Source organism: Sturnira hondurensis, unplaced genomic scaffold (genome assembly GCF_014824575.4).
Source record: "Sturnira hondurensis isolate 20B ecotype Veracruz unplaced genomic scaffold, ASM1482457v3 Scaffold0007406, whole genome shotgun sequence".
Taxonomy (NCBI): domain Eukaryota; kingdom Metazoa; phylum Chordata; class Mammalia; order Chiroptera; family Phyllostomidae; genus Sturnira; species Sturnira hondurensis.
Window position 1 is genome coordinate 15952126 of NW_028080037.1, and position 27570 is coordinate 15979695.

At 54.2% G+C, this 27570-nt stretch overlaps 2 protein-coding genes across 4 annotated transcripts; one reads left to right on the forward strand and one right to left on the reverse strand.

Annotated features, from left to right (window-relative positions):
• Positions 1–6624: 6624 nt before the first annotated feature.
• Positions 6625–12080, forward strand: GAS2L1 (growth arrest specific 2 like 1). 3 transcript variants are annotated; one of them, XM_037052428.1, is made up of 7 exons: positions 6625–6744; positions 7461–7572; positions 7661–8324; positions 9639–9746; positions 9833–9923; positions 10007–10184; positions 10732–12080. In XM_037052428.1, exons 3-7 carry the CDS (start codon positions 7683–7685, stop codon positions 11774–11776), a joined length of 2064 nt encoding a protein of 687 aa, XP_036908323.1. In that variant the 5' UTR covers positions 6625–6744; positions 7461–7572; positions 7661–7682; the 3' UTR covers positions 11777–12080. The 3 variants fall into 3 exon arrangements, with proteins under 3 accessions (XP_036908323.1, XP_036908322.1, XP_036908321.1); XM_037052427.1 differs by lacking the exon at positions 7461–7572 and having other exon boundaries at positions 9833–9929; positions 10013–10184; XM_037052426.1 differs by lacking the exon at positions 7461–7572.
• Positions 12081–12152: 72 nt separating this feature from the next.
• On the reverse strand, positions 12153–15451 carry RASL10A (RAS like family 10 member A). Its single transcript, XM_037052445.1, has 3 exons — positions 14318–15451; positions 13170–13294; positions 12153–12874 (listed from the first exon to the last, which is right to left on the reverse strand). The coding sequence occupies exons 1-3, from the start codon at positions 14534–14536 to the stop codon at positions 12607–12609; spliced, it is 612 nt and encodes a 203-aa protein (XP_036908340.1). The 5' UTR covers positions 14537–15451; the 3' UTR covers positions 12153–12606.
• Between the last annotated feature and the right edge of the window lie 12119 nt (positions 15452–27570).

Sequence of the window (27570 nt, forward strand, 5' to 3'; positions counted from 1 at the left end):
TCGGCCTCTGTTCCGCAGTCGTGGTGTGTCTACCTGGAGCAGAGAGAAAACATGAAATGGTCACGATGTGAAAACAGCGTGAGATGGCATTGTTGGTCTTGTTGCTGCTGGCATAGAAAGGGGTTGGTGTGTCACTTTGATCTTGACCCTTACTGAAGGGATGTGGCAGCCCAGGTCTGTGGTTTGCAGTGAGGACAGCTGTGTTGGAGGTCCTGTCATGGCATGAAGCCTGCCAAAGCCACTTTGCGTGGACCTCTGTGAGTGCCACACTCGGGCAGTGGCATAGCCTGGTGGGCACTCAGAGGCTGCGCACACTTCAGGAAGGCCTGCCTGGGCAAAAGCTCAAAAAGAGTCATTTTTATTCTTCCTGCTCAGTGATATTGGCACTTTCTCAATGTTTCCAAGTTGATGTTTTAAAAATTTGGTCAACAGCCTAACACAAAATAGAGGCCGCTTTTAAGATCAGTTGCCTTGTGTACAAAGGTCAAGGCTTTGTCCAATGAGCGTGTTTCTGAATTGAGCACAAGGTGAGAAGAGCCCCAGACTCTTCACATGTTGGCCTTTGTGATCTGGGCTTGGCAGATCACACTGGACTTTGGTCAAGTCCAGTCTGGTGTGAACTTGCACGAAGTCCAGGCCAGTAGATTGAAGCTTTGCCTGTGCATGTGACTTCAGTCATTCACTGATTGAGGCCCTGACATGCCTACCTGCGGAAAGAGGTTTTCCAAGTCAGTAATAAAGTTTACTGCTAGGCAGATGTTAAGAAGCCAACAGGCCGTAACATGTTCCAATCAAGACAAACTGTCCAAAGGTTCAGGGAGAGATTGTGACCTTTAGCCAGGGGAAGGAAGAAATTTTTGGAGCAAAGTACGTACTTCCCTGCCATTCCTGCACCAGCTGGGAGCAGCGCTTTGGAAAGCAACTGAGCAGCTGGTGCACCTTCCACTGCGGCAGCAGAGGTTGCAGTACTCACCTGTGCTCTAGTGGACAGACAGCCCTCTGCGCTTGACCCCAGCCCTCCTGGATGTAACACATTTGACGTTCATCTCTGCAGTTCCATAGTCACCAGGTCATCACCGTCCCACCTTTGGAAAACCCTCCTTCACCCCTTCATTATACCCCCTCCAGCTCCTGAGCCTTTTTTCTGTTCCCTTTCCAGAACCCTCTTCTCATCAGTCTTGCCCTCACTGAAACAGCAGTTCTCAAAGTCACCAACAGCCTCCACGTTGCCAAATCAGTGATTGTTCCTTCTCAGTTCTCACCATCACTGTGCTGCCAGCGTAGAGGGGCTCCTCTCACCCCCTCACTGCCTGGCTGATCTCCCACCGTCTGTACTGATGGTGTACCCTTCCCCCAAGTGCCAGCCCCTGGGTGTCCGCTTTGCTTAAAGCAGGGCTGGACCCTGTCTCGCTCCTCCCCCTTCCCCATCTCGGCAAACACGCACCTGCCCCCCTGCCTGAAACCTCAGCATCTTTGATTCCTTGTTCTCTTGTACTCACCCTAGGCCCCTCCCCACCCATCATGCCCTCTTCAAAATACAGTACAGTGCCAGCTACCCACACCTCCCACCACCCCACCACACAGTCCAGGCCACATACCTTGATGGGCCCCTGCTTCCCTCTCCCCTCTAGCCCTTTCCCCACAGAGGCCAGAGTGACGTCTCGACACCATAAGTCATCACAATTGTCAAAAGGGTGGGGCTCTCAGCACCCTTGCCATGCGGGACCCACAGGCCCTCTTAATTCTGGCCCCTGCAGGCCCCTGTGACAGCTGCCCTGCCCCGCTTTGCCCACTGTAGTCCAGCCACACGGGTCTGTGCTGCTACTCCAAGAAGCCCAGGACACTCCCACCAGGCCTGTGGCAGGTGTTAAGTGTCAGAGCCAGGTGCTCACCATTCAGGCCCAGCCTTAACCCCTGCAACGTGCAAGCACGGCCTCAGCACATTTAATTCCTAATAACCCTGGAGATAGGAAGTATGCTGTTCCTGGTTCTCAGAGGAGGAACGGGGCTTGCCTTCAAGGAGCCAAAGTGAGAGGTGAGGGCAGCCTCCCTCCAGAGCCTGCTCTCTCATCCTCTGGTCTCCCCATGCACAGGCTTCTCGTTCTGAAATGCTGGGTACTCTGGCGGCCGTGGGCATGGATGAGCCACCTCCTGGCCTGTGGCCAGTGCTAAGAGATGACAAGCAGCCCTTACTGGAGACTCACACAGACATCCACCGTATGTGACAGCCATTACCTTCTACCTAGAGCTCCTGTCCCTGCCTAGAGAGGGGCTCCTCACTAGCACTGAATGGCCCTGTGAGAGAGGTGTCCTAGGTACCTGGGCCCGGGGGGAGGTGTTCAGGCCAGGCCTCAGCCAAAAGAAACGCCTGGGCCGGCTGCCCTGGCTTCAGGGGCCCTGAGGCAGCACTCCAGGCTGGGGAGGAGGTGGGTGCAGGGGAATGGGTGGGGGCAGGAGAGCACAGAGGAGCTGAGAGGGGGAAGTCGGAGAAAAAGTCCTGCCTAGTTTCCACACGCTGCTCCAAACTCTCGGCTCCTGGTCAGCCACACCTGGAGTAAAAATTACCAGCACAGCTTCCTGGCCCCACTAAACCACACCCAGAGGGCCTGGGCAAAGGTTATGGAGTCAATGGGGTGACTAGTCTATGCCCCACACATGAACAAAGGCCTGCAGGGAGTGTGGCTCACCTGCTCCACAAAAGGCCTCACAGCTGCAGCAGCTGTGGGGCCAAGGACAGAGCAGTGACCGGGGCCAGTGGCTGACGCAGCTGGGAGCCAAGGCCCCAGACACCAGGCCAGCAGTTGGCTCTTAAGCTGCCCCAATCTTACTTCGCTCCTTACAGAGCTGCTGGGTATGGGGTGAGTGCTGAGCAGAATGTGATGGAAGCCGGTTGGGAGCTGGTCAGGAAGCGGGTCCCCTAGGGCTTTCTGTTTTTGCTTCTCTCTCATGTAGGGCACAAGGGGCAGCTCCAGGAAGCTTGGGGTCACTTGTCCCACAGCCAAGGCAGAAGCAGTCGTCATGGCTGGACCCACATCTGGACAGAGCAGCCTGAAGTCCCTGCTCACACACACTGGGCTGTGCTCACAAGCTCAGTCTAGCCCTCCAGGCACTTCAAGCAGACCCAACCAGCACCACAGCTGCCCGGTGCCCCGGCTGCCCGGCACCAGGCCTGGGGCCTTGCCAGTAAGGCTTTGCTCGGACACCGCATGGCCATCGTCTGATCTCCAGCTGCAACTGAGGCTGAGCAGTCTGCTCCCTAGCACCCAGCAGTGGGGGCAAGAAATTCAGCCATCTGCCCACTGGCCAAGCACCAGGCCCACCCTGCGCTGGGACCAAGGTGGCCTTTGGGATCTGTGGGTGTGGGGATAGGCTCAGGACAACCTTCGTCATATCTTTCCAGCAGTTTCTGTGGGTTCCCTCAGTTCTCCAAGGAACAGGTGAGGTTGTCACAAAACAGAAGGGGTCAAAGTCAAGAACTCCATGGCCTGGGCCAGGGGTCAGACCACACCAGTCAGCACCCCACACCTACCACATGTCCTAGAGTCTATAGTCTGGAGTCGGTCTCTGTGATCTCAGGCCTCAACTCAGGGGCCTGGAGACAGGGAGGAGCAAGTCCCCACTTTGTCCCCTCCTCAGAGGAGGAGTATTGAACCCATGACCTGGCTGCACTAAGCTGAGTAAGGGTATGATGCTTCACGACTCCATGACGTGACTACTACTGTTGTCCCATTTGACAGATGAAGCTTACCCTCCTCACCCAGTGACCAAGAGCAGGACCTGGGGTAGCGTGACCCCTCCTATGTCCCGAGCCCGGCAGTGCAGTGGGTACCTAAAAGCGGAAGTCTGAGTTCCTGCCCAGTTGCTGACCACACACATCTCTAACCCACTCTGGGCCTCAGTTGCCTTAAATTATAAATGAGAACACATACGATTATTTGGAAATTATTAAATTACTTAGTACCCACACCCGGGTCTTCCGCCAAGGAGCCTGCAGCCCCTGCCCTATCTCCAGCAGCCCTCTCTTCCTCAGGTATCAGCAGCCCCAAACCTAGTCCTCACATCCACACCCAATTCACCAGCACATTCTTTCAGCTCTGCCCTGAAAATAGAGCCAGAATCCAGCCCTGCCCTGCACACCACAGCAGCCACAGGGAAACCGGGACGACCGAAGTCAGGTCACACGTCATCTCCCCTGCTCTAAAGCTCTCCTGACTCCCTGTCCCTCAAAGCCTACCGGATCCTCCAATTTCTCTATCCTCCTCCCCCCCTCCATCTCCCTTTACTCCCGTCTCACGTGCATGGAAGAAGAGAGGGCCACACGCAAAACCTGACAGGCTCAGGGGAGGCCTGCGTAGCAGCCTGACCAACTCAGAGATCTGAAGTAACCACAAAGGACGGTCTGAAATTAAAACTTTCTCACTCAAAGCAGTTCAAGGCAAGTAGGGAATTATCTTTCCCTAGCAAAGGTCAGTCTGTATCTTAACTGAGCTTGTCTGTTGTTACCTTGGAATGTCAAGATAATTTCCTTCTTTCTTTTTCCTAGACCCCTCAGGGCACAGTCTCCCAGGAGAGTCCCTCTCTGTTATCTTGTTCTCCAGCATACCATCTCTGTGTGCTTTAAATGTTCATTGTTAACATCTTGTACCCACCAGTGTAAAGAAGTCTGTGTCTCGCCATCGTATTCTTTATTCGTTTCCAGAGATTCCCCGGCTTTGCGCGAGCGCTCTCTCTCTCTCTCTCTCTCCTCCCTAATCTATCACCAGTGGATTTCATGTAACTCCCCAGTATCTGACTGGAATGTATGAAGTAAGTTGTTATACTACCATTCTCTGGAGTATTTCTCAATCTGTTGAGATTTTGCTTTCTGGCAATTGTGGTAAGTTTGGCTCAAAAAAAAAAACAAAAAAAAAACTCATGAAACATTCTCTCCAGGTTTCAATGTGTCTTACGGTGACATGGGACTCTCCACTTTTTCCTCAACACACCAGGTGCATGCCCATCTCAGGGCCTTTGCACAGTCTATCCCCTCTTCTGGAAAAGCCCTGTGTCCAGACATCCACCCACCCAGCTCCCTTTATCTGAACCTCCTTCATTGATTCAGAATTGCAGACCCCTCCCACCCCCCCACCCCCCAATCCACTCTGGAGCCCTGCTCCCCTTCACCTGGCTCCGCTTCTCCCTTCTTCCCAGGCCGGCCGCCAAGCCCTGAGAACTGGCTGTTTTGTTCCCTGCTTTTTGCTCTTGGTTTCCAGTGCCAAGACACTCAGTACACCATCGGTGCCTCCTCAGTGTCAGCCATTACTGTCAGTAGCTGTGGGCCTTTCTCACTCTGTGGTGCGGGGAACGGGAGAGTAGGACCTGCACCACCTAGGTATCTAGGGCATAGGGGGTGAGAGCCCACTTTCTGAAAGGTCATGAGGACTTGAGGAGGTGGTGCTTGTGAGTGGCTGGCCCTGGGAGGTCTGGCACGCAGCAGTTCTCAGCCAATGCCCCTGGTCCCAGAATGAGAGTGCTCCCCAGCTCTGGCTGCCCTCCTGACTGGGCTCTAGTTTGGGCATAAAAGTGTCCCTCATAGAGGTGATCTCAGGTCAAGGGCACAGAACAGGTCTGGCACACTGTAGGGGCTTTATTAAAGCTCTGAGACTTGGCTATTGTTGGCAGTGCTCCCCCACCCCCACCCCCACCCCCACCCCAAGCTGGCCCCGCCTTGGCCAGCAAGGCTGCTGCCCAGCCAGGCCTGGTGTCCCCGCCCAGCCAGCAGCAGCAGGGGGCAGGATTTCCCGCTGATCCCAGTCAGGTCCCTCCTCTACAGTTTGGAAAAAAAAAAAAAAAAGAAACAGCGGGAGTTAACCCTCCAGAGTCAGGCTGATGGGACTGGTGCCTTACACCCTCCTCTCCCCTTAGCACTCTGCCTGTCCTGGGCAGCCAGAAGTGGTCTAAGTGGTCAGGACTGGTCTTTCCCCAGCTGTAGGGCAAGGGGTCACAGGGTCAGACCCGCAGGCCTCAGCCCCCTACCTACCCTCTAAGCCTCAGTGTCCCCATCCAAGAAAGGGGCTCAGGGTTAAACATGAACATTCAGTGTGGAACAGGACACCGAGTGGGCACAATCGGCCATCCTCCACTCCCTGCCCTGAGGCTGGCACTGCAAACAGAGAAAGCTCTAAACCCCCGGTGGGCAGGGTGGACTCATTTATCTGACCTAGGGAGGTCTATTCCAGCCGGAGGTGACTTTGCAGCCCCCAGCCTCTATCGCTTCCGGAGTTCCTCTTGGAAACGGGCCCTGCGGCCTTCTCCAGGGAGGCCACAGCAGCGGGGGGGATGTGATTAGAAGCGCCCAAACCCCTCCCCAGGAGACCAAAGAGAGTAGAAGGGACTGTGGGCACTAGCCTGAATGAGGATGAGACATCTAGGGTGGTAGGGTCATCTGGGGGATCTGTCCCACCTCTGCCCGCTGCGGGAGGACCAGGCCCTCTGATCGGGTTCCTGGCCCGGCCCCCAGTCAGGAGACTCCAGCTCCTCCCCGAGCACGCCCTGCCAGGACGGGAACTGTACGGCCCCTTTAAGAGCGCGGCCCCACCCGCCCCCTCCGGGCCGGATCCGAATTCCAAGGAGGCGGGGCTGAGACGAGCGCAGTGGCTGCAGTGGCGGGACCGGATCGCTGTGGCTCGGGCGGCGGCCGTCCGGCCCAGCTCCGGCCCCTGCCCCTGCCGGGGCGATGCTCCCCGAGGCCGCAGGATGAGCCAGGTGAGCGCGGGGACCCCCAGCAACCCCTGCCCCGCGGGCGCGCAATGATGGGGAACCGGGCAGCAGTGGCGGCGGCGGCCTCAGTTCCCCCGGGCTGTGTGACCTTGGGCAGCCCCGCACCCTCTCTGGGCCCAAGTCCGGAAGGGCTGGTCAGCCGAAGGAGACTGTTCAGAGTCCCGGCAAGCACCAGCCTGGGCTCCGGGGAGGCTCCTTGGAGGCGGGGCCTGGCCGTGGCCAGCGGCTGCCTAATCACGGCTTGGGATCAGCTGGGCCCAAGCTCCACCACCCACAGGTCTGCGACCTTGATGGAGTTCCTACCCTCTCTGCGCCTCAGTTTCCTTATCTGTAAAATGGGGATAATTATCTCGGCCCTGGTCAATATCCGTGCACGTTCCTGCGGTTCTCTTACTGTTACTATAGCTGCTGTGTCGTAGTTATAATGACACAGTCCTTAGGGAAGGAGGCTGTAGGGGGACCTCAGACCTTCCTGGAGGAGGTGGGGTCCACAGCATCCCGAAGCAATGGTGCCAACCCCTGCCCAAGTTAGGACCTGGGCTGCTCTCCACTGAGTCTGGGGCAGTGGGCTGCATCTCTTAAGGGCTGGGCTCCAACCCTGTCACAGCGGGCAGCAAGGCGGACTCAGCCAGGTTCCCCCAAAGTAGCCAAACAGCAAACACTTATGGACACTGAATCATTTATAAAAACTATCCCTTTAGGTCTGAAGAGGAAGGTAATACTATTGTGCTCATTTCACTGATGAGGAAACTGAGGCACAGAGAAATTTCTCACAGCCAGGGGCCCACCCAGGCATTTGGCCTGAAATGACAGGTGGGTACAGGTGGTCAGTGGTTTAATCTGTATCGAGTGCCTGCTGGGTCCTCACAGCCATCCTCTCTGTGCCCCTGCCCACATACAGTGACTCGGCGGCTGGCCTGGGCATGGCGGACCCAGTGGCAGGCATTGCAAGCTCGGCAGCCAAGAGTGTGAGGCCATTCCGCTCGAGTGAGGCCTATGTGGAGGCCATGAAGGAGGACCTGGCCGAGTGGCTCAACGCCTTGTACGGACTGGGGCTGCCCAGTGGTGGTGATGGCTTCCTGATGGGCCTGGCCACCGGCACCACTCTGTGCCAGCATGCCAACGCTGTCACCGAGGCTGCCCGTGCTCTGGCTGCTGCCCGCCCAGCTCGAGGTGTGGTTTTCCAGGCTCATAGCGTGGCGCCCGGCTCCTTCATGGCCCGAGACAACGTGGCCACCTTCATCGGCTGGTGCCGGGCGGAGCTGGGAGTGCCCGAAGTGCTCATGTTCGAGACAGAGGACTTGGTGCTGCGGAAGAACGAGAAGAGCGTGGTGCTCTGCCTGCTGGAGGTGGCTCGGCGTGGGGCCCGCCTCGGCTTGCTTGCTCCTCGCCTCGTGCAGTTTGAACAGGAGATTGAGCAGGAGCTGCGTGCTGCACCCTCGGCCCCCAGTGCCCCCGACGCCCCCGCTGCTGAGGAGGACACCCCCGGAACTGCTGCTGCACCAGGGCTTCCTGCCCGCGGGCCCCGCATGACGCCCATGGACCTCCGCAACCTCGATGAACTGGTGAGTTCAGTGGCCCTGCTGTGCTCTTACCCTGCACGTTTTACCAGGAACCAGCCAGCAGCACTAGCGCCCACAGCTGGTCCCTGAACCTCTTTGCAGGACAGCCTGCCCTGTGGAAAGGGTGAGTGTGTTGAGCACCAAGTGTGTATGTGGCTCCTGAGGAGATACGCAGGCCTGCAGAGGGGGAGATGTGTTGGGTGAGGTCATGTGGCCCAGCTGGCTTGGGACAAAATGTGAGCTCCGTAGCATGGCTGACCCCCTTCCCTTGTGTGGGAAGCAGGCGCCAGCTAAGGGTCGTGTCTGCCTTCATCCAGGGCCACATGATTTGAGCCCCTCCTGGGTGCCCTTATTCAAGTACTAGACAGTTTGATCCATGTTGCTTGAGGTTGAGTGGGTCCCTGTGACACTTGGCCCTGAGCAAGGTGCCTGGCACACAGTAGGTACTCGGTGGTACCTAGGGAAATTCCCAAGGCCCTGAGCACATCATTTATCTGGGAAGCCAAGCCCAGAGCTGCTGTCGCTGCTGGGAGCTATGGCATTAGTTCTACTCTGAGCACAGGGGGTGCCAGACCATGCCCCCAGCTCCCTCCTCCTTCTCCCGGAGCCTACGTGTCCCTGACACCCCCACAGCCAGGCCTAGAGTTTCCTTCTTATCAAGAGGTTAGGGCTATGATGTGCCTGTCCTGGAGGGGGATAGCCGGATGGCGTGGGCAGAGGCTGCCACCCCACCCACCCCTGTACTGGGCCAGGGTCACCCAAGGCTCCACCTGCTCATTTCCTCCAGCTCTGCTGTGGGTGGGCGGAGAGGTAGGCGGGGCTGCCCACATAGCCAGCCTGGCAGCTCGGGCATGAAGGGACATGTGGGCAGATATATGCTCAACAGGCAGGTGGCCTGAGTGTGCATGTTGGTGTGTCTGCGGCACCCCTGCCTCACTGTGCTGTGAACCCCTAGGATCTGCCTTCTCCCGGGACCTGGCCTCCCCCTGGGCCTCAGTCTTCATGTCTGTGAAGTGGGTGAAGGGAGAGTGAACATGGCTCCAAGGTGCCCCCAGGCTCAGAGGCTTTGGGAATGTGCCTTGTCGGGGTCCCAGATCCTGACCTGACCACCACCCTACCATCTCGTTCTCCTTGCCCCTTGAAGGGGAAGGAGAGCTGATGAAAGGTCAAGTGTAGAGGTTGTACCAAGTCTGGGGCAACAGTCATGCCCCCATTCCTCGGAAGGACTTCCTTCCTCTTGACCCTAGAGTGGCTGACATCATTCTCCAGGAGGAGGGACTTAACCCCTGACCTCCAGCCTTTTCTCTCTGGCCTCAGGTGAGGGAGATCTTGGGCCGCTGCACCTGCCCAGACCAATTTCCCATGATCAAGGTCTCGGAGGGGAAGTACCGTGTGGGAGACTCCAGCCTGCTTATCTTTGTACGGGTAAGAGTGGGGCTACCCAGAGGCGGCAGCCCATGGGGTGGGCCACCAACCCATGGGACAGACTGTGACCTGCCGGGCTCCCACAGGTGCTGAGGAGCCACGTGATGGTTCGAGTGGGTGGCGGCTGGGACACGCTGGAGCACTACCTAGACAAGCATGACCCTTGCCGCTGCTCCTCCACAGGTCAGTGCCCTAGGCCGGGGCAGGCGGGCAGGTGGCTCCTGTCTGGCTCCACCGCTCACACGCCACCTGTCTCCTCCCTGCAGTGCACCGCCCACCCCAGCCGAGGACCCAAACCTTCTCCCCCCAGAGGGGGTCACCCACCCCCAGCCCGCGAGCAGGTAGCCCAACCCCAGGGGGTGAGCGGCGGGGCTCCAGGCCAGAGCTGACACCCACCAGCTTACGAAGTTCCAAGGAGGGGCCCGAGACCTCACTCAGGTGAGAGGCAAAAGGGCTTGGAGGTGAGGGGTCTAGGGGGTCGGGGTGGGGACGTCCGCCCCGGCCTGGATGCAGGAGCTTGAGCTCCAGAGTGACTCACACCCTGGGAATAGTTCCCGTGGGTGGGGGCAGGCCTAGCTTCCCATCTCCATGGCAACCCAACCAAACTAACAACACAGCTGGGGCGGGCCCTGGGGCTGGGTGGCAGCCAGTCCAACCCTGCTTCCCTCTGGCCTGCCCAGGAAATAGAAGGGCTCGGGAGGGGGAGCTTAGGGCCCCAGAGGCCTTGCTTCCTCCGCTGCCTTGAGGTAGCTGTGGGGGTGGGGACCCTGGCTGTGGGAAGCTGCTGCAGTCTCACTTCTCCCTGGAAGTCCCCAGGACAGACAGACATAAGCCCTTGACAACTCCCACCAAAACCCCCCACAGCACCACAGGTGCCTTCCCCACCCCCACCAAACCACAAACCTGCTTCTTCCTCTCCCTACCCTTTCTGCACGCTGGTCCTCCCTCCCTGATGCCCCATCTCTCTTTTTGTTCCCATGCCCAGGGCCCGGGATCCACTGCCCCCTCATCCCCGCTCTCGACGCTACTCTGGGGACAGCGACTCTTCAGCCTCCTCAGCCCAGAGCGGCCCACTTGGTGCCCGAAGTGAAGACTCAAGCACTGGCCCCCGGAGGGAACGGCCCAGCCGGCGGCTGACCACAGGCACCCCAGCCTCCCCGAGACGGCCACCTGCCCCTCGAAGCCAGTCCCGAGACCAGCTAGATCAGCTGGATCGGGGCCGGCCCCGGGAGGCCCCAGGAGGCCGGCGAGCCCAGCTGTCAACCCCTAGTCCTGCCCGAAGGGCCCGGAGCCAGAGCCGCGAGGAGCATGCTGTGCTGCTTGTGCGTAGGGACCGAGATGGGCAGCACCTGTGGGTGCCACGGGGTAGGGGCAGTGGGGGCTCTGGTAGGAGCAGCCCCCGTACTCCCCGTGCCTGCAGCCCTGCAGCAGCCCGGCCTCCCCGGGTCCCCAGCCCCAGTCCAGAGCTGGGCACCACACCGGCCAGTGTCTTCCGCACCCCCCTGCAGCTTGATCCGCAGCACGAGCAGCAGTTGTTCAGGCGCCTGGAAGAGGAGTTCCTGGCCAATGCCCGAGCTCTTGAGGCTGCTGCTGGTGGGACCCCTCCTGGACCAGCCCCTGACCTGGCTCGGGCCCCAGACCCTCCAGCTCCCGACTCAGCCTACTGTTCCACCAGCTCCTCCTCTTCGTCTCTCAGTATCCTGGGTGGCAAGTGTGGCCAACCGGGGGACTCTGGCCGGATGGCCAATGGGCTGCCTGGGTGCCGAGGTCCAGCCCTGTCCAGCTCTTCTGATGAAGGTAGCCCATGCCCTGCTGTGGGGGGGCTTCCAGATGCATCTGGGAGCCACCTGGCTGGCCCTGAGCCCCCAAGGACCTGGGCACGGGGCCGGATGGACTCACAGCCAGACCGAAAACCCTCACGAATCCCCACACCTAGGGGGCCCCGCCGCCCATCTGGACCCACGGTGCCTGGGGCCTGGCATGCCTTGCATTCCGTCAGCCCAAGGGCCGATCCTGATTCCTGGATGTAATGGACCAGCCCAGCTGCCCCCAGGCCCCACTTTCCCCCTCCTTTTCCTTTGTGGCCTTAACCCCTCTGCATCAGGGAACATCCCCACCCTTGCTCCTCTTGGGTACCAGACCTCATGGGACCAGACCCCTTAGAACCACATGGCACAATGGGACCTCTGTTGTACATTCCGATTGGGGGATTGGTGTTGCTATTTAATTACTAATATTATTGAATGCCTTAGAGGAGGCTGGGCCAGCCCAGTGAGGACTTTCCTGAGGCCCTGTGGCCCTGCCAAGCCTGACAGTAAAGTTTTGTTCCAGCCATTTGTGCCTGCTTCTTGGGGACTCATCCTTGGGACCATCATACCCTTTTGGGGGCCTCAGATACGTGTTGAGATTCGGGAGTTAGCTGAATCTTTGGGGACAAAGCCTGGCAGCTTGTTTCTAGGCTTACGACTATCCTATCTCAGAAATGCCAGGTGCACTTGAATTGTTTCCCCCTTTATTATCTCCTGAGATATATGACTTATGATTTTGTCCGATAAGGGCTCCAGGAGCAGTCCGGGAGCTTCCAATCAGATTCATAGTCAAGCTCCTTCCATCCAATGAGATCATGACTCCGTATCCCAGAAACGGCTGATCTTGTCCGAATGGGGCCTTGGCTGGGTCCAGTGAGATTCAAAGAGAGGCCTGTCGTCCTCCAGGAGACAGGGTGGGAGCTTTCCTCATCCAATCAGGGAAGAGATTGTCCTGTCCAATCCGAAAATAACTGGCAAATTCGTCCAGTCCAGGTCCTCGGTTGTTCCCGTCAAAATGCCCGTTCCCAATCAGAGAATGTGGTCCACTTTTGTCACATGAGGCTGCAGCGTGCGGGATGCAACGCCCCCTGTAGGCGCAGGGCTGGGTGTGCAGGCCGCGCGCGCACCAGAGCGCAGCGTAGCAGCTCGCGGAAGAGACGCAGCACGTGCCAATTGTACTTAGCTGAGCACTCGAGGTAGCCGCAGCGCCAACCCCTGCGAACCAGGGCAGCCAGAGCGCGCCGAGGCCCAAAGCGCTGCCGTTGCCGGTCCCGCTTGTTGCCTACCACGAGGATGGGTGCCTCAGGCGCGCCTGCCGGCCTGGGGGCCAGATGGGAATGAGGGCTACGGTGCTAAGGACCCTGTGGTAATTCCCCTAGTGGGCTTATACACACAAGAGCATCTTCTCCTGCGGCCAGACACCCCCCAGCAAATACCAGACCCATGTGAGCCAAAGACCTTTCCATAGACAAAGGCCTGGCTCAGCAAGCCTGAAACCAGGCCCATGATGGCGAAAGAACCCACTTACTCCCTTTGGGCAAAGGCCTGACCAAATTGACAAAAGCTCCCCTTCTCCTCACCACCCCTCAATCCAGCTGCATCCTCTCATCCTCACCTGGTCTCTGCAATTCGCTGCCGCAGCACCTTCACGTAGTCGAAGCTGTCTGGGCTGCAGATGTCATAGACGAGCACGAAGGCGTCCGTGTCCTGCAGGCTCCAGTCCTTAGGATCTGGCCACTCCTGGGGGCGGAAGGCTGGGGTTTGCCCGCGCCCTTTCCCCACTCTCCTGCGCCCCGACCTTCTGCAGGGGTCTTGACGCTAAACCCACAGTTCATCCTCAGACCTCGGTGGTCCCCATCCTCCTCCGTGAGCCCTGTCCCCGCGCCCCCCCCCCCCCACCGAATTCCCATGGCCACCAGGGTAAAAATGTCCAAACCTTGCCTGAAGTTGGTCAGCCACCAGCTCTACTTCACTCTAGGCCTCCTCTCTGCCTCTAGTTTCTTCCTCTTTCCAGCTTTCAACTCGATCAGGCCCCTCCCCTCTCTGCACCATCTGTGTGGTTACTACCATCCCTAAAACTAATTCCAAAGCACGGGGCCTATTGTGGGCAGCTGTAAACGTTTAGGTCTCCAGGTCTAAACACATTATTTTATTTCCACCTGGAATGTTTTTACCATTTCTTTTAATCAAAACTTCAGGTTCAGCCCAAAGGCCACCCCTCCTGGAACCCCTGCTTAATCCTGCCTGCTTTTGCCTCTTCACCTCTCCAAGGCACCCAGTTCCAAGAATTCAATGTCTGTCCTGGAGTTTACACGAATTCCTGCACAAGTCTTTGCTCCAGGTCACAGAAATGAGGGAGCAGAAAATAACATCCCCACCCCAAGAAAGTACACCCCTGTGTCTGGCCCCAACTTTCCCAATGCGGCTCTGTTCAAGGCCCCAAATTCACAACGCCTACCCCTGGGGGAGGCACGACTATGCTCCACCACGCACTAATCCAGACCCACCAGCGGAGGTAGACAAATAAATACAGAGGCACTTATACGAGAAAGAACCACTTTGCAAAATCGCCCAGCCTTGGGCACCTCCAGGCCAGCAAGAAGGGAGAGACACACAAACACCCGGACACGTATCCATCCTTTAGTCCGTGCACACAGTTGGGCAACCTGGGGCTGCCCACGCGGACACACTGGTGTGTCCGCACTCCCCCCACCCTCAACACACACACATTGACACACCCCTCTCCGACCCTCGAGCCGCTACCTCTAGACCCCTGGGGCTCTGACCGGGTCCAGCGCCATCACCGTCGCGGATGCTCAGGTCGTAGACGGCGCCGTCGAGCAGCACCGCGGGCCGGTAGAGGCGCGGCCCATCCGTGGGCTGGTGGCGCTCCGGGTAGTCGCCGAACAGGAACTGGCGGATGATGGCCGTCTTGCCCACTCCCGGGGCTCCCAGTACGGCCACCCGCAAGCTGCCCCCCATGGCCGGCGCGCGCTGCCGCGCCCTGCTCTGGGAAGCCTCATGGGCCGGCGCCGCTCCGTGCACCCCGCGCGCCCTGCCCGGTGTGCCCCGGCCCCATGGCGCTCCTCATCGCCCGCTGGAGCAGCCGGGGCCGGAGAGACCAGGCCAGAGGACTGAGCTGGCGGCGGGAGGTCAGCAGGCGGACGACCGGCGCACGAGCAGCTCCGGTGGGTACCGAAGCTCGGAGAGAACAGACCCGACGCGCAGACACAGCCCCCCGCCCCGCAGCGCGCAGCACTGAGATCCGACCTCCTCGCCGCGAGGGTCCCGCAGTGGAGCGGGGCGCAGGGGCCGGTGCTGCCTCTCGGCGCTGCGATCCCTCCGTCCTTCTCTCGATCGGGCGCTTGGAGTCACCGCCCCAGCCGGCGGCGCGAGCGAGGCGATGAGGTAACCGCCTGCTGCCCCTCCCACCTCCCCCTACTCGCCCGGGACGCCCCTCCCGGGAAGGGTCGCGAGAAGGTGACTGGGGCGCTGGGAGCCCGGGGAGGAACCCAGCCCCTCCGCGCACCGCGCTCCTCTCATCCGCTCAAAATAGAAGCCCTTCTCGCCCACGTCCGCTCCTCCTTGCACCGCTCCCCGAAGCTGGTTTCAGACAAACCCCGGCCCGCGGGACTCGGGCCGCCCTGGGTCGGACACGGCTTCCGCTGTGTGACCTTGGGCGAGTCCCGCACTGCGCTGGCTCTCGGCTCCGCATCCATCAAAAGCGGACACCATTTCTTGAGAACCTACTATAGGGCCGGGCCCTTTGCTAAGCTGTTAGGTAGGTGATCCCCGAATCTGCAGCCTCAGCCTGGAACCTCCGTCTGATTAAGAGTGCTCTCCAAAGTTGAGGGGCAGGGGGTGACCCCTGACTAGCAGCCAGGTGGGCTCCTCTGAGGAGCCCTCCCACCTTCCTCTGCCCACAGAAGCAAATGGTCAGCGCTGCAGAATATTTCAAACGGCAAACATCAAGGGAGGGCGAGACACTGGGTGCTGAGCCCAGCGCGCACCAGGTCGCCCGTCAGCTCAGTCGCAAATCCCTGCCCCTCAACAGGGCTGAAAGATTTAGAAATTGGTTGCCACCACCTCTACCACGGCTAAAGCCAAATTTTCTGCCCGAGTCTCCACCTGTAGCTCCCTCCAAGCTCAAATCCTCCCTCCCCGGAGCTGATGGAAGTTCCTTCCCCGTCGGGCTTGGCGGGTCTGGGTTCGCCCAGCTGCCCTCTCCTCCGTCTGCCTCCTCCCTACAGAGGGGCTCACACTTCTCCGACCGGATGCAGGTACTGGGTGGAAGGCACTTTCCCGTTTCTGCACTGACCAAGGGTTTCGCCTACTGCATGCCATGATGCTGAGATGAGTTTTTAAAAGAAAGGGGGGGGGGGACTCCTATTTTAGGAGAGAAGGTTCCAGAATACATGGGATCTAGGAACTGTAAGCACACCAACATGCCCACCTCAGTTGGGGGCGGGGGGTGGCAGGCAGGACCAGGAGCTAAACCCTGAAGTGGGGAGGGGCGCAGCCTCCAGGGAGAAGATGATGGCAACCAGAGGGGGTTTCTTCAGGGCGTGGGGTGAGCTTATATCCTCCCACGTTGGACCAGGGACCTGGGCCTGCTTTCCCTTTTCTCCTCAGCCAGTAGGGAGCTCAGAGTCAGATGTGTGACTACCTTCAGCAGTTGTTTCAGGCTCAGTGAGTGGTGACTCCTGGCTCTGCCTTCCTTTCCTGCCATGATTTTCCCCGTCACCCGATTTCCCCTCTCACTCTGGAACTTTCCAGGCTACTGGGTTTTGTGATTCACCTCATCACCTTTGGGGAACAAGGCAGGGAGTAAATAGACTAAGGCTCCCTTCCCTTTTGGTGCTCAGCAGGGTGTGGGGCTCGCTCTCATCAGGCTGGTCTTCCTTAAGGCCCTCAGTGGGGCCCTCTCCCCTGCCTGGGGCACCCTCTCTTCTCGCTCCTGCCCACCCTTGGGAGCCAGCTGCACTTTCCAACAGAGTGTCTTCTCGGGCAGGGATTCTTCAGGAGCAGCCACCGGGGCTGGCAGGGTGGGGGGCGTCTCCAGGTCCCAGGGTGGTTTCTCAGTGTGCGGTTTTGGAATGATGGAGTGCACTCAGAACAGGGCATGTCCTGAAGTTCCCACGAGGTCCCATAGACTCATGCCTTAGGAAACCCTTCCATCAGCACTGCTGGCTGCAGCTGCTGTTTCTGAAAGACCAGTGGTGTTTCAAGCCCTGGCCCGTAGCTGCGTGCGTGCTCAGTGAGGCTCGGGGGGATGCCATGATTTGCCCAACATTGTCCAGAAGGAGAGTGGCGGCACGGGCACCGGAACCCAGGACCCGGGGCCATGGAGCCTGACTTCCTGAGGAGCCCAACTTCATCTGGGCCCAGGGGCTAGTGGGGCTTCAGGAGCAGGTCATCTATGGCCCTGGGGGGAGGGACTTTAAGGAAGATACCATCAGCAGGGGAGCTGAGCTAAGCAGTGACAGGAGTGAGCAGGTGTTGCCCCTCTTAGCCAGAGACCTTGGGCTGCCTGTCTGCCTGCGATGTACATTTCGGATTTTCTCTCATCAATCCCTCCCTCCTTCCCTAAGGAGAGGCAGCCTGGCTGCTGGCTGCTGGCTGCTGCAGCACCACTCCCGTGCCTCCCCTGCAGTGCTCCAGGCAGCACCCACCAAGCATCCATGCATGTGCTGCCTCAGCACCAGGGACCGGACGCTGGGTACCAGGCCCGCCCTCTGTGGCTGCCGAGGGTAACAGATATACAGTCAGGCACAGACAGGTGGAAACAGGAGCATTGGGCTGGCTGAGGCCCAGGGGCCTGATGGGACCCAGGGTGCACCAGCCTGCCCAAGGATGGGGATCCAGGAAGGACCTGATGACACACCTAAGCTGAGCCCTAGAGGATTAGTCACAGAAAGTGGGGTTGAGAGGGCCTAGCCAGGGACATGCACTGTGTGGGGATTTTGCATCCCCCGGTTCATTGCTAAAAGCCACCTAAAGCCAGCCAGCTGGGTGCCCACCACCCCAAGTCCCAGCCTTTGCCACACAGCTTCTTCCTAACTGGCCTAATTCCAGCCCTTCCCTGGATTGCAGCCAGCTTCCAGCGGCATTTGCTCTGGACTCTTCTGGCCCAGCCATCGGGGCCACTCGCTGGCCATTAATCATGGTCTATCCTGACCATGAATTACAGCTCCGTGCCTCTTGTCCCAGGCCCTGAATGGGGATCACCTTGACCACATGGATGCCCGGCCTATAGTGGGTCCTTGGTCACCACCCCAAGGCCGCTACCCATGGAGTGTAACTGGTCAGCCCCCTAAAGCCAGCAGGGTCCACAGCCATCAGAACACGGGAGGTGGTGCAGTCAGGGCTTCCCAGCTTCAGAAGTGAGAGCCTGTCCCGGGGTGTATCATCAGGGCGAGTCACTTAAACTCTCCAAGCCTCCGCCCCTTCCTTTTAAAGGGATCGTAATGGTCTTATCTTCATAGCGTGGTTGTGGGACAGAATGGGATGACACGAAGAGAGAGACACCAGTTTAGCAAGGCTGGAGGGGATAAAATTTGTGCATATAAAGTAATTTTTTAATTTAAGATTTTGTTTATTTTTAGAGAGAAGGGAAGAGAGGGAGAAAGAAAGGAAGAGAATTATCAATGTATGAGAGACATGGATTGATTGGTTGCCTCTCACATATCCCCAGCTGGGGACCTGGCCTGCAACCCAGGCATGTGCCCTGACTGGGAACAGAAGTAGCAACCTTTCAGCCCTGGCTGGTGTAGCTCAGTGGATTGAGCGCAGGCCTACAAACCACAGGATTGCAGCTCGACCCCTAGTCAGGGCACATGCTTGAGTCGCAGGCCAGTTCCCAGCAGGGAACGCAGGAGAGGCAACCACACTTTGATATTTCTCTCCCTCTCTCCTTCCCTTCCCCTCTAAAGGTAAATAAATAAAATCTTTTAAAAAAAAGTAGCAACCTTTTAGTTTACTGGCTGGCACTTCAATCCACTGAGCTGCCACACCAAGCAGGGCAACATTTCACTTTTATATGCAAATCATAAAACATCATAGAGAGGTATTTCTGTATACTTGGGTGAGTATGCACACAGGCGTTTTCTAGTACACCAGCGGAGACAGCCAAGAAGTGCCAGCACACCTAGCACCCAGACCTTGGTTTCGAATGCTGCTCGCCGAAAAAGGAACCAGACTCCTTGGAGAAAAATGGCTGATTCCAGGGTCGGGGCAAGACACTACGAGATGAGCCTGGAGCATCTTGGAGTGAGTGCCAGAGAGGAAGGAAGTTGCCTAAGGAACACAAGGATGGTGGCATGTCAAAGGGGAATGAATGGGATCCACCTGAAAGAGCTCCCAGTGGCCAAAGCTGAAGCAGTTTAAGAAAAGAGGAATGTGGTTTTGCCTTAAACCAGAACTATAAAATAAATATGGCTCCAAACTAATATAAATCATTTCATAAATAAGTGTGGGAGAAGAGAACGCCGAATAATTTACGCAGCTACTCCCTGCCCCCCCCGCCACACACACACACACACACACACACATGCTCTTTCTAGGCTGCAGGCTGCACTTAGCGCTTGCTCCCAGAGAACAGAGCACCGCCGGGGAGAAAGTGCTTTCCCAGCAGGGAAGCTGTAAACGCCACCTTAGCCAGGTGACTCAGGCTCACGTGACAGTGCTAAGTCATGTTGATGGCAGGTACCCCTGAGGTGATGTGACAAGGGCACCACTTTGGTTTTCTTTTTAAAGATTTTATTTATTTATTTTCAGAGAGAGGGGAAGGGAGGGAGAGAAACATCAATGTATGAGGGATACATCAATTCATTGCCTCTCACACGCCCCCAACCGGGGACCCAGCCTGCAACCCTGGGCGTGTGCCCTGACTGGGAATTGAACCCCGATCCTTTGGTTCGCAGGCCCGCGCTCAATCCACTGAGCCACACCAGCCAGGGCTGGTCTTCTTAAAAACTCCCATCTCACCCTGAGAAAAACATCAGGCAAACTGGACTGAGGGGTAGTTTACAAAATATCTGACCAGTACCCTTCAAAATTGTCAAGGTCATGGAAAACAAAGACAGTCTGAGAGCCTGTCACAGAGCAGAGGAGACTCTGGAGAAATGACGACCACAAGGGATGTGGGATCCAGGGACAGAAGGAGGACACGAGTGGGAAAGCGAGTGAAGTCTGAAGAAGGTCTGCAGTTTTGTTGAAATCGGATGCATCACAGACGCTGGTGGGTAGCTCAGCTGGTTAGAGCGTAGGCCTGATACACCAAGGTTGTGAGTTTGACCCCTAGTCAGGGCACATACAAGAAGCAGCCAATGAGTGCATCGGTGGGTGGAACAACAAATCAATGTTTCTCTCTCTCTCTCTCAAGTCAATTTTTTATAAAAATTATGTATTATATAATTTGTGTTATTTAATATGATTCTGATGTTTATATTTTATATAGTTATAAATATACATTTAGATCACAAATATATTATATATGAAAAAGAGCCATTTATAAAAAGAAGCAAAAAATAGACAACTCTATCTGGTAAAGCTGTCATTTAGAATCAGAGGACAGATAAAAGAGCCTCCCAGACAAGAAAAAGCTAACGGAGTTCATCACCACCAAGCCAGTATGATATAAAATGTTAAAGGTCGGACTTCCAGCCAAGATGGAGGCAGAGGTGGAAACACTGTGCCTCCTCGTACAACCAAGTTTAAATACAACAAAGTTTCAGTAAAAAAAAACGCAACCAAAACACAGAAAACTGAACTAAACGGAAGTCCGACAACAACAAACCATTCAGCCAGACCGGTAAGAGGGGCGGAGCCAGCCACAGGCGGAGCAGGGTTGCACAGGAAAACTCAGCCAGACCAACACAGGTGAGCGGGTGGCGGTTGGCAGATCCCAGGCATGGGGTTGCGACGGGCAGACCCAGTGAGGGTGCAAGGCAGCTGGCTGACGGTGGTCACACATTCCCGCAGACAAACCAGGTGAAGGAGCCAGCAGTGAGATGAACCGCGCAGGCCCCAGCAGCGGGAAGCAGCAGAGAGGACCACCATTGCCCCTCTTTGACCCCGCCCCCACATACAGTGTCACAACCCAGCGACTGAGTTGCCCCGCCCTGGCAAACACCTAGGGCTCTGCCCCTCATAGGTAAGGGGCGCAAACAGACCAAAACATTATGGCTCAAGAAGAACTCAAAGCCCCAGAGCCAATAACTCTAACCGACCAAGAAATAGCCAACCTATCAGATGCACAGTTCAAAATACTGGTGATCAGGATGCTCACAGAACTGGTTGATTTTAGTCACAAATTAGAGGAACAAATGAAGGCTAAACTATTTGAAATGAAGGGAAATGCAGAGAAAACCAGTAGTGATGGAAGGGAAACTGGGACTCAAATCAAGGAATTGGACCAGAAGGAAGAAAAAAATGACCAAACAGAAAAGGATGAAGAAACAAGAATTCAAAAAAATGAGGAGAGGCTTAGGAACCTCCAGGACATCTTTAAATGTTCCAACATCTGAATTATAGGGTACCAGAAGGGGGAGAGGAAGAGCCACAAGTGGAAAACTCATTTGAACAAATAATAAAGGAGAACTTCCCCAGTCTGGCAAAGGAAATAGACTTCCAGGAAATCTAGGAAGCCCAGAGAGTCCCAAAGAAGTTGGACCCAAGGAGGAACACACCAAGGCACATCATAATTACATTAGCCAAGATTAAAATGAAGGAGAGAATCCTAGAAGCAGCAAGAGATAAGGGGACAGTCACCTACAAAGGAGTTCCCATCAGACTGTCAGCTGATTTCTCAAAAGAGACCTTCCAGGCAAGAAGGAGCTGGAAAGAAGTATTCCAAGTGATAAAATCCAAAGACCTACAGCCAAGATAGCTCTATTCAGCAAAGCTTTCATTTAGAATGGAAGGACAGATAAAGTACTTCTTAGATAAGGTCAAATTCAAGGAGTTCATCATCACCAAGCCCTTATTATATGAAATGTTAAAGGGACTTATCTAAGAAAAAGAAGATAAAAAGTATGAACAGTGAAAGGACAGCAAACTCACAGTTATTAATAACCACACCTAAAACAAAAGCAAACTAAGAGGACAGCTTGATCAGGAGCAGAACCATAGACATGAAGATCACATGGAGGGTTAGCAACAGGGGAGTGGGAGGAGGAGAAGCGGGGAGAAGGTACAGAAAATAAGTAGCACAGACGGTAGGTAGAAAATAGACAGGGGGAGGGCAAGAATAGTATGGGAAATATACAATCTAAAGAACTTGAGATACATGGACATGAACTAAAGAGGGGAATGGTGGTGGGGGGGTCAGGGTGGAGGGGAATGAAGGGGGGAAATAGGACAACTGTAATGGCATAATGAATAAAATATATTGAAAAATTAAAAAAATAAAACATAACTATAAAAATGTTAAAGGTCTTCTTGAAGAAGAAGAAATATGAACAATAAAATGGCAATGAATATACCTCTATCAACAACTGAATCTAAAAAATAAAAAAGCACAAGAGAAATAGATAAGCTACGAGAACATTTCGCTGTTTCCCGGGTGGCAGGGGGTTGGGGGAATGGGTGAGAAAGGTGAGGGATTGGGAAGTACAAATTGGCAGTTACAACAGTCACGGGATGTAAAGTACGGCATAGGGAATAGAGTCAGTAATATCGTAACACCTGTGTATGGTGTCAAATGCGTGTGAGATTTATTGGGATGATCACTTAATTAGCTATGTAATGTCTAATCACTGAGCAGTACACCTGTAACTAATAAAAATTATGTCACTGTAATTGAAACATTTAGAAAATGGTAAAGACAAGACTCGAATCAATGCAAGAATAAATCAGTACAGCCCTGGCTGGTGTAGCTCAGTGGATTGAGCACGGGCCTGTGAACCACACGATCAAGGTTCGATTCCCAGTCAGGGCACATGCCTGGGTTGCAGGCCAGTTCCCGGTTCCTGGCAGAGGACGAATGAGAGGCAACCATACACTGATATTTCTCTCTCTCTCTCTCTCTCCTTCCCTTCCCCTCTAAGATAAATAAATAAAATCTTAAAAAAAGAGAATAAATCAGTACAGTCGATAATATTGTGACAACTTTGCACAGTGACAGATGGTTACTAGAATTAGTGTGATGATCACATCATAAGGTATGTAAAAATGCTGAGTCACTACGCTATACACCTGACACTAATACAATGTTGTATGCCAACTAAAAAGAATAAATATGCATGCAAGAACTTTTAATGAAGAAACCAAAATATTACAAAGAGATATCAAAGAAAGCATGAACCAGTGGAAAGGCATCTACACCTATATTTGGATATGAAGGTGGTATTATTGTTGCCACCATCTTTTTTAAAGATTTTTTATTTACTTACCTTTAGAGAGGAAGGGAAGGAAAGAGGGAGAGAAATATCAATGTGTGGTTGCCTCTCATTCGTCCCCTGCCAGGAACTGGCCTGCAACTCAGGCATGTGCCCTGACTGGGAATCGAACTGCGATCCTCTGGTTCACAGGCCTGCACTCAAGCCACTGAGCTACACCAGCCAGGCCTTTATTGTTGACATCATTATAAGGATGTCAATTCTCCATCAGTTAATATAAATATTTGATGTAATCTAAATAAAAAATATTTCCATCAGTATTTTTTAAATAAACTACTTTTAAAGTTCAAATGGAACAAAGAAGGCAAATAAGAGGCTACCGTAAATTATGAAAATATAAAGATGCAATACATCTTCAAAAATGCAGTGGCTCATGAATAGACAAATTCTCTGGCACAGAGCAGATCCACAAACGCACTCATATATATTTAGTGTATGATAAAATGACATTTCGATCCGTGGGGAGAAGATGAATTATTCAGTACAGGGTGTGGAGACAACTGGATAACCATCTGGGAGAAGAGGAAGTTGGATGCCAACCTCATCTCTAACATAAAGCCCAGATGGAACAGGATGGAAATGCAAACACTAAGATCAGGTAAGTACTAGACACAAGAAGAGATTAAAAGAAGACTGCATAAAAAAACAACTTCAGCAAGGAAAAGTAAAAAGCAGTACCAAAATGGGGAGACATAGAAAGGGACCAATAACCATAAAGAAAAATGGGCAAGAAGGGTGAAGACAGCTTGTGGAAAAGGATATATAAATGGCTCAGGAACACACGAACAGAGGCATGCTCAAAGCACAGTAAGATACAATGTCTCACCTGTCAGCCTGGCACGCAGTTTGTGAGGAAGCAGGGGAGAGAAATCTCAGTCCTGGCTGGTGGGCATGTCAGTTAGAGAAGTTTTAGCAACAGCATCAAAATAACGGATGAGCCTACCTTTGACCTAGCAATTCCTTTCTTTCTTTTTAAAAAGATTTTATTATTTATTTATGTTTAGAGAGGGAAAGGGAGGAAGAGAGGGAGAGAAAATATCAATGTGTGGTCACCTGTCACGTGGCCCCCACTGGGGACCTGGCCTGCAACCCAGGCACGTTCCCAGACTGGGAATTGAACCGGTGACCCTTTGGTTCACAGCCTGTGTTCAACCCGCTGAGCTACACCAGCTAGGGCTGACCCAGCAGTTTCCATCTCAGGAACTTATTGATCTATGAAAATGAATGTTCTTTGCAATAGCATCAGCAACACTGGTAGACACTATTCAAGGGACATCTCGGGGGTCCTGTTTCAGGATGGCACCCCTGTTCACTGGAAAACCATGCAACTGTCATGCAAAGCCACTAGGACTCTCTATGATGGACTGGTAAGGGAAAAGTCTCCAAGCTATAAGGTGCAGAACGGCATGTATTCCAAGCTACCATTTGTATATAAAAAGAAAAAAGACCTATTAGACATCATTGAGTCTCTTTAGGAGGTAACAATGGTTCTCTTTGGGGTGAGAAAAGAGGAAGCTTTCACGTCTATCCTGGGTTTTGAACAATGTGAATGCATTTCCTTTTCAAAACAAGAATTAAAATAGAAAAGGTAAAATGCGTACACTCTCTTGTCCGGTAACTCTGGGGCTAGATCCTGCAGCTGCATTTGTGCCCTTGAACGAGGACACGTGCGGGAAGGCATTCACGGCGCTGGTTCTTAGAACGGCAGCAGACGGAAACAGCCCAAAGCGTCTCCATCCAGCCGGCACTGGCTGGCAGACGCGGGTGCTGATGTGGGCCGGTTGGTACGGAGGGGTGAGAAAAGCAAACTGCTGGCAGTGTGTCCGGTGTGCTACCACCCGTTTGATAAATACCTCTGTGTATCTGCTTACCTACATGTACAGAATATTCCTGGAAGAACACCAAACTCTGGCAACAAAGTTTGCCTCTAGGGAGGGAAACTAAGAAGTAGGGAAGGATGGGCTCTGGCCAGAGGGCTCATTTCGTTCGAGGGTCGTCCCTGCACGACAAGGCTGCCTAGTCAGGGCACAGATGAGAATCAACCAATGGATGCCTTAAATAAGGGAAACAACAAATCGGTATCTCTCTCTCTAAAATCAATAAATAAAAATTTAAAAAAAGATCTTTAACCAGGGACTTCCGCCAAGATGGAGGTGTAGGTGGAAACACTGTGCCTTCTCCCACAACCAAGTTTGAATACAACAAAGGTTTGGAGAACAAAGACGCAGCCAAAGAACAGAAAATTGAACTATACGGAAGTCCGACAACAATGAACCGGTCAACCAGGACGGTAAGAGGGGCGGAGCCAGCAGTGGAGTGGGGACAGGCAAGAAAGACCACCCTCACCCCCGACCCCGACCCCAAGCGCCCAGGCAGCTTCGTGTCGGGCTGACCCAGTGAGGGCTCAGAGCGATGGGCTGACCGTGGTCACACATTCGAGCACAGCGGGACAGACCACGTGGCCTGCGGTGGCAGCAGGAGGCAGCAGAGGGGGCCCGCCATTGCTTTCCTTTGGCCCCGCCCCCATATACAGTGTCACAACCCAGCGACTGAGTGCCCCGTCTTGGTGAACACCTAGGGCTCTGCTCCTCATATGTAACAGGCACGAACAGTCCAAAATATGGCTCAAGAAGAACTCAAAGCCCCAGAGCCGATAACTCTAAGTGACCAGGAAATAGCGAACCTCTCAGATGCACAATTCAAGACACTGGTGATCAGGATACTCACAGAACTGGTTGATTTTAGCTGCAAATTAGAGGAACATATGAAGGCTAAACTAATTGAAATGAAGGGAAATGCACAGGAAACCAATAGTGATGGAAGGGAAACTGGGACTCAAATCAATGGAGTGGATGAGAAGGAAGAATGAAACATCCAACCAGAAAAGAATGGAGAAACAAGAATTCAAAAAAATGAGGAGAGGCTTAGGAACCTCCAGGACATCTTTAAATGTTCCAACATCTGAATTATAGGGGTACCAGAAGGGGAAGAGGAACAGCAACAAGTAGAAAACTTATCTGAACAAATAATAAAGGAGAACTTCCCCAATCTGGCAAAGGAAATACATTTCCAGGAAATCCAGGAAGCTCAGAGAGTCCCAAAGAAGTTGGACCCAAGGAGGAACACACCAAGGCACATCATAGTTACATTAGCCAAGATTAAAATGAAGGAGAGAATCCTAGAAGCAGCAAGAGATAAGGGGACAGTCACCTACAAAGGAGTTCCCATCAGACTGTCAGCTGATTTCTCAAAAGAGACCTTCCAGGCAAGAAGGAGCTGGAAAGAAGTATTCCAAGTGATAAAATCCAAAGACCTACATCCAAGATAGCTCTATTCAGCAAAGCTTTCATTGAGAATGGAAAGACAGATCAAGTGTTTCTCAGATAAGGTCAAATTCAAGGAGTTCATCATCACCAAGCCCTTATTATATGAAATGTTAAAGGGACTTATCTAAGAAAAAGAAGATAAAAAATATGAGCAGTGAAAGGACAGCAAACTCACAGTTACTAACAACCACACCTAAAACAAAAGCAAACCAAGAGGACAGCTAGATCAGGAGCAGAACCATAGACATGAAGAACACATTGGAGGGTTAGCAACAGGGGAGTGGGAGGAGGAGAAGCGGGGAGAAGATACAGAAAATAAATAACATAGACGGTAGGTAAAAAGATAGGGGGAGGGCAAGAATAGTGTGGGAAATATAGAAGAATCTAAAGAACCTGAGACATGTGGACATAAACTAAAGTGCGGGAGGGGTGTGCAGGGTGGAGGGGAATGAAGGGGGGGAATAGAACAACTGTAATGGTATAATTAATAAAATATATTTTTTAAAAAATTTTAAAAAAGAACTACTTGCACTGGCTGGTGTAGCTCAGTGGATTGAGCACAGGCCTGCGAACCACACGATCGCGGTTCGATTCCCAGTCAGGGCACATGCCTGGGTTGCAGGCTGGTTCCCTGCAGGCCAACTCCCAGCAGGGGATGCACAAAAGGCAACCATACATGGATGTTTCTCTCGCTCTCTCCTTCCCCTCTAAAGATAAATATATAAATAAAATCTTAAAAAAAAGAATTAGGGAAGGTGGGAGAGAGACCTCAACTCTTTGTGTGGCTCACCTTACCGTGGTCCAGAATCACTCCATAAGATAATACAAATACAGCAAACCACTAACTAGAGATTAAAAAAATGTAAAGTGAAGCCATGTAAAAAAAAAGGAAATAACGTAAGCCACGTAATACAGTGGCTGGCGCATGGGGACATCAGGCCCCGGTTTACGCTGGACGTTCCAGAAATAACTGGCTGCTGCTGCATCCCCCCACGTGGCTGGGAAGGCCCAGAACGCTGGCGAATCTTCTGCGGATGCCAAGGCCCCTGAGAAGCGTCAGGCCCTGAGCGTGCTGAGCAGGTCAGGGCCAGGCAGTGCCAGGAGAGGGGAGCAGGCACGTGGTGGATTCTCGATGAAGGACGCAGACTGGAGATCCCCTGCAGCACCCCTCCTGAAGCCCCGGGCCTCCAGTGGGCCCATGTTTTCCTGACGCGGTTATGTGATAAAGCCCGGGCTCGGGGAACTGGGGGTGAGCATGCTCTCTCTGCCTCGGCTGCTCCCCGAGTATATT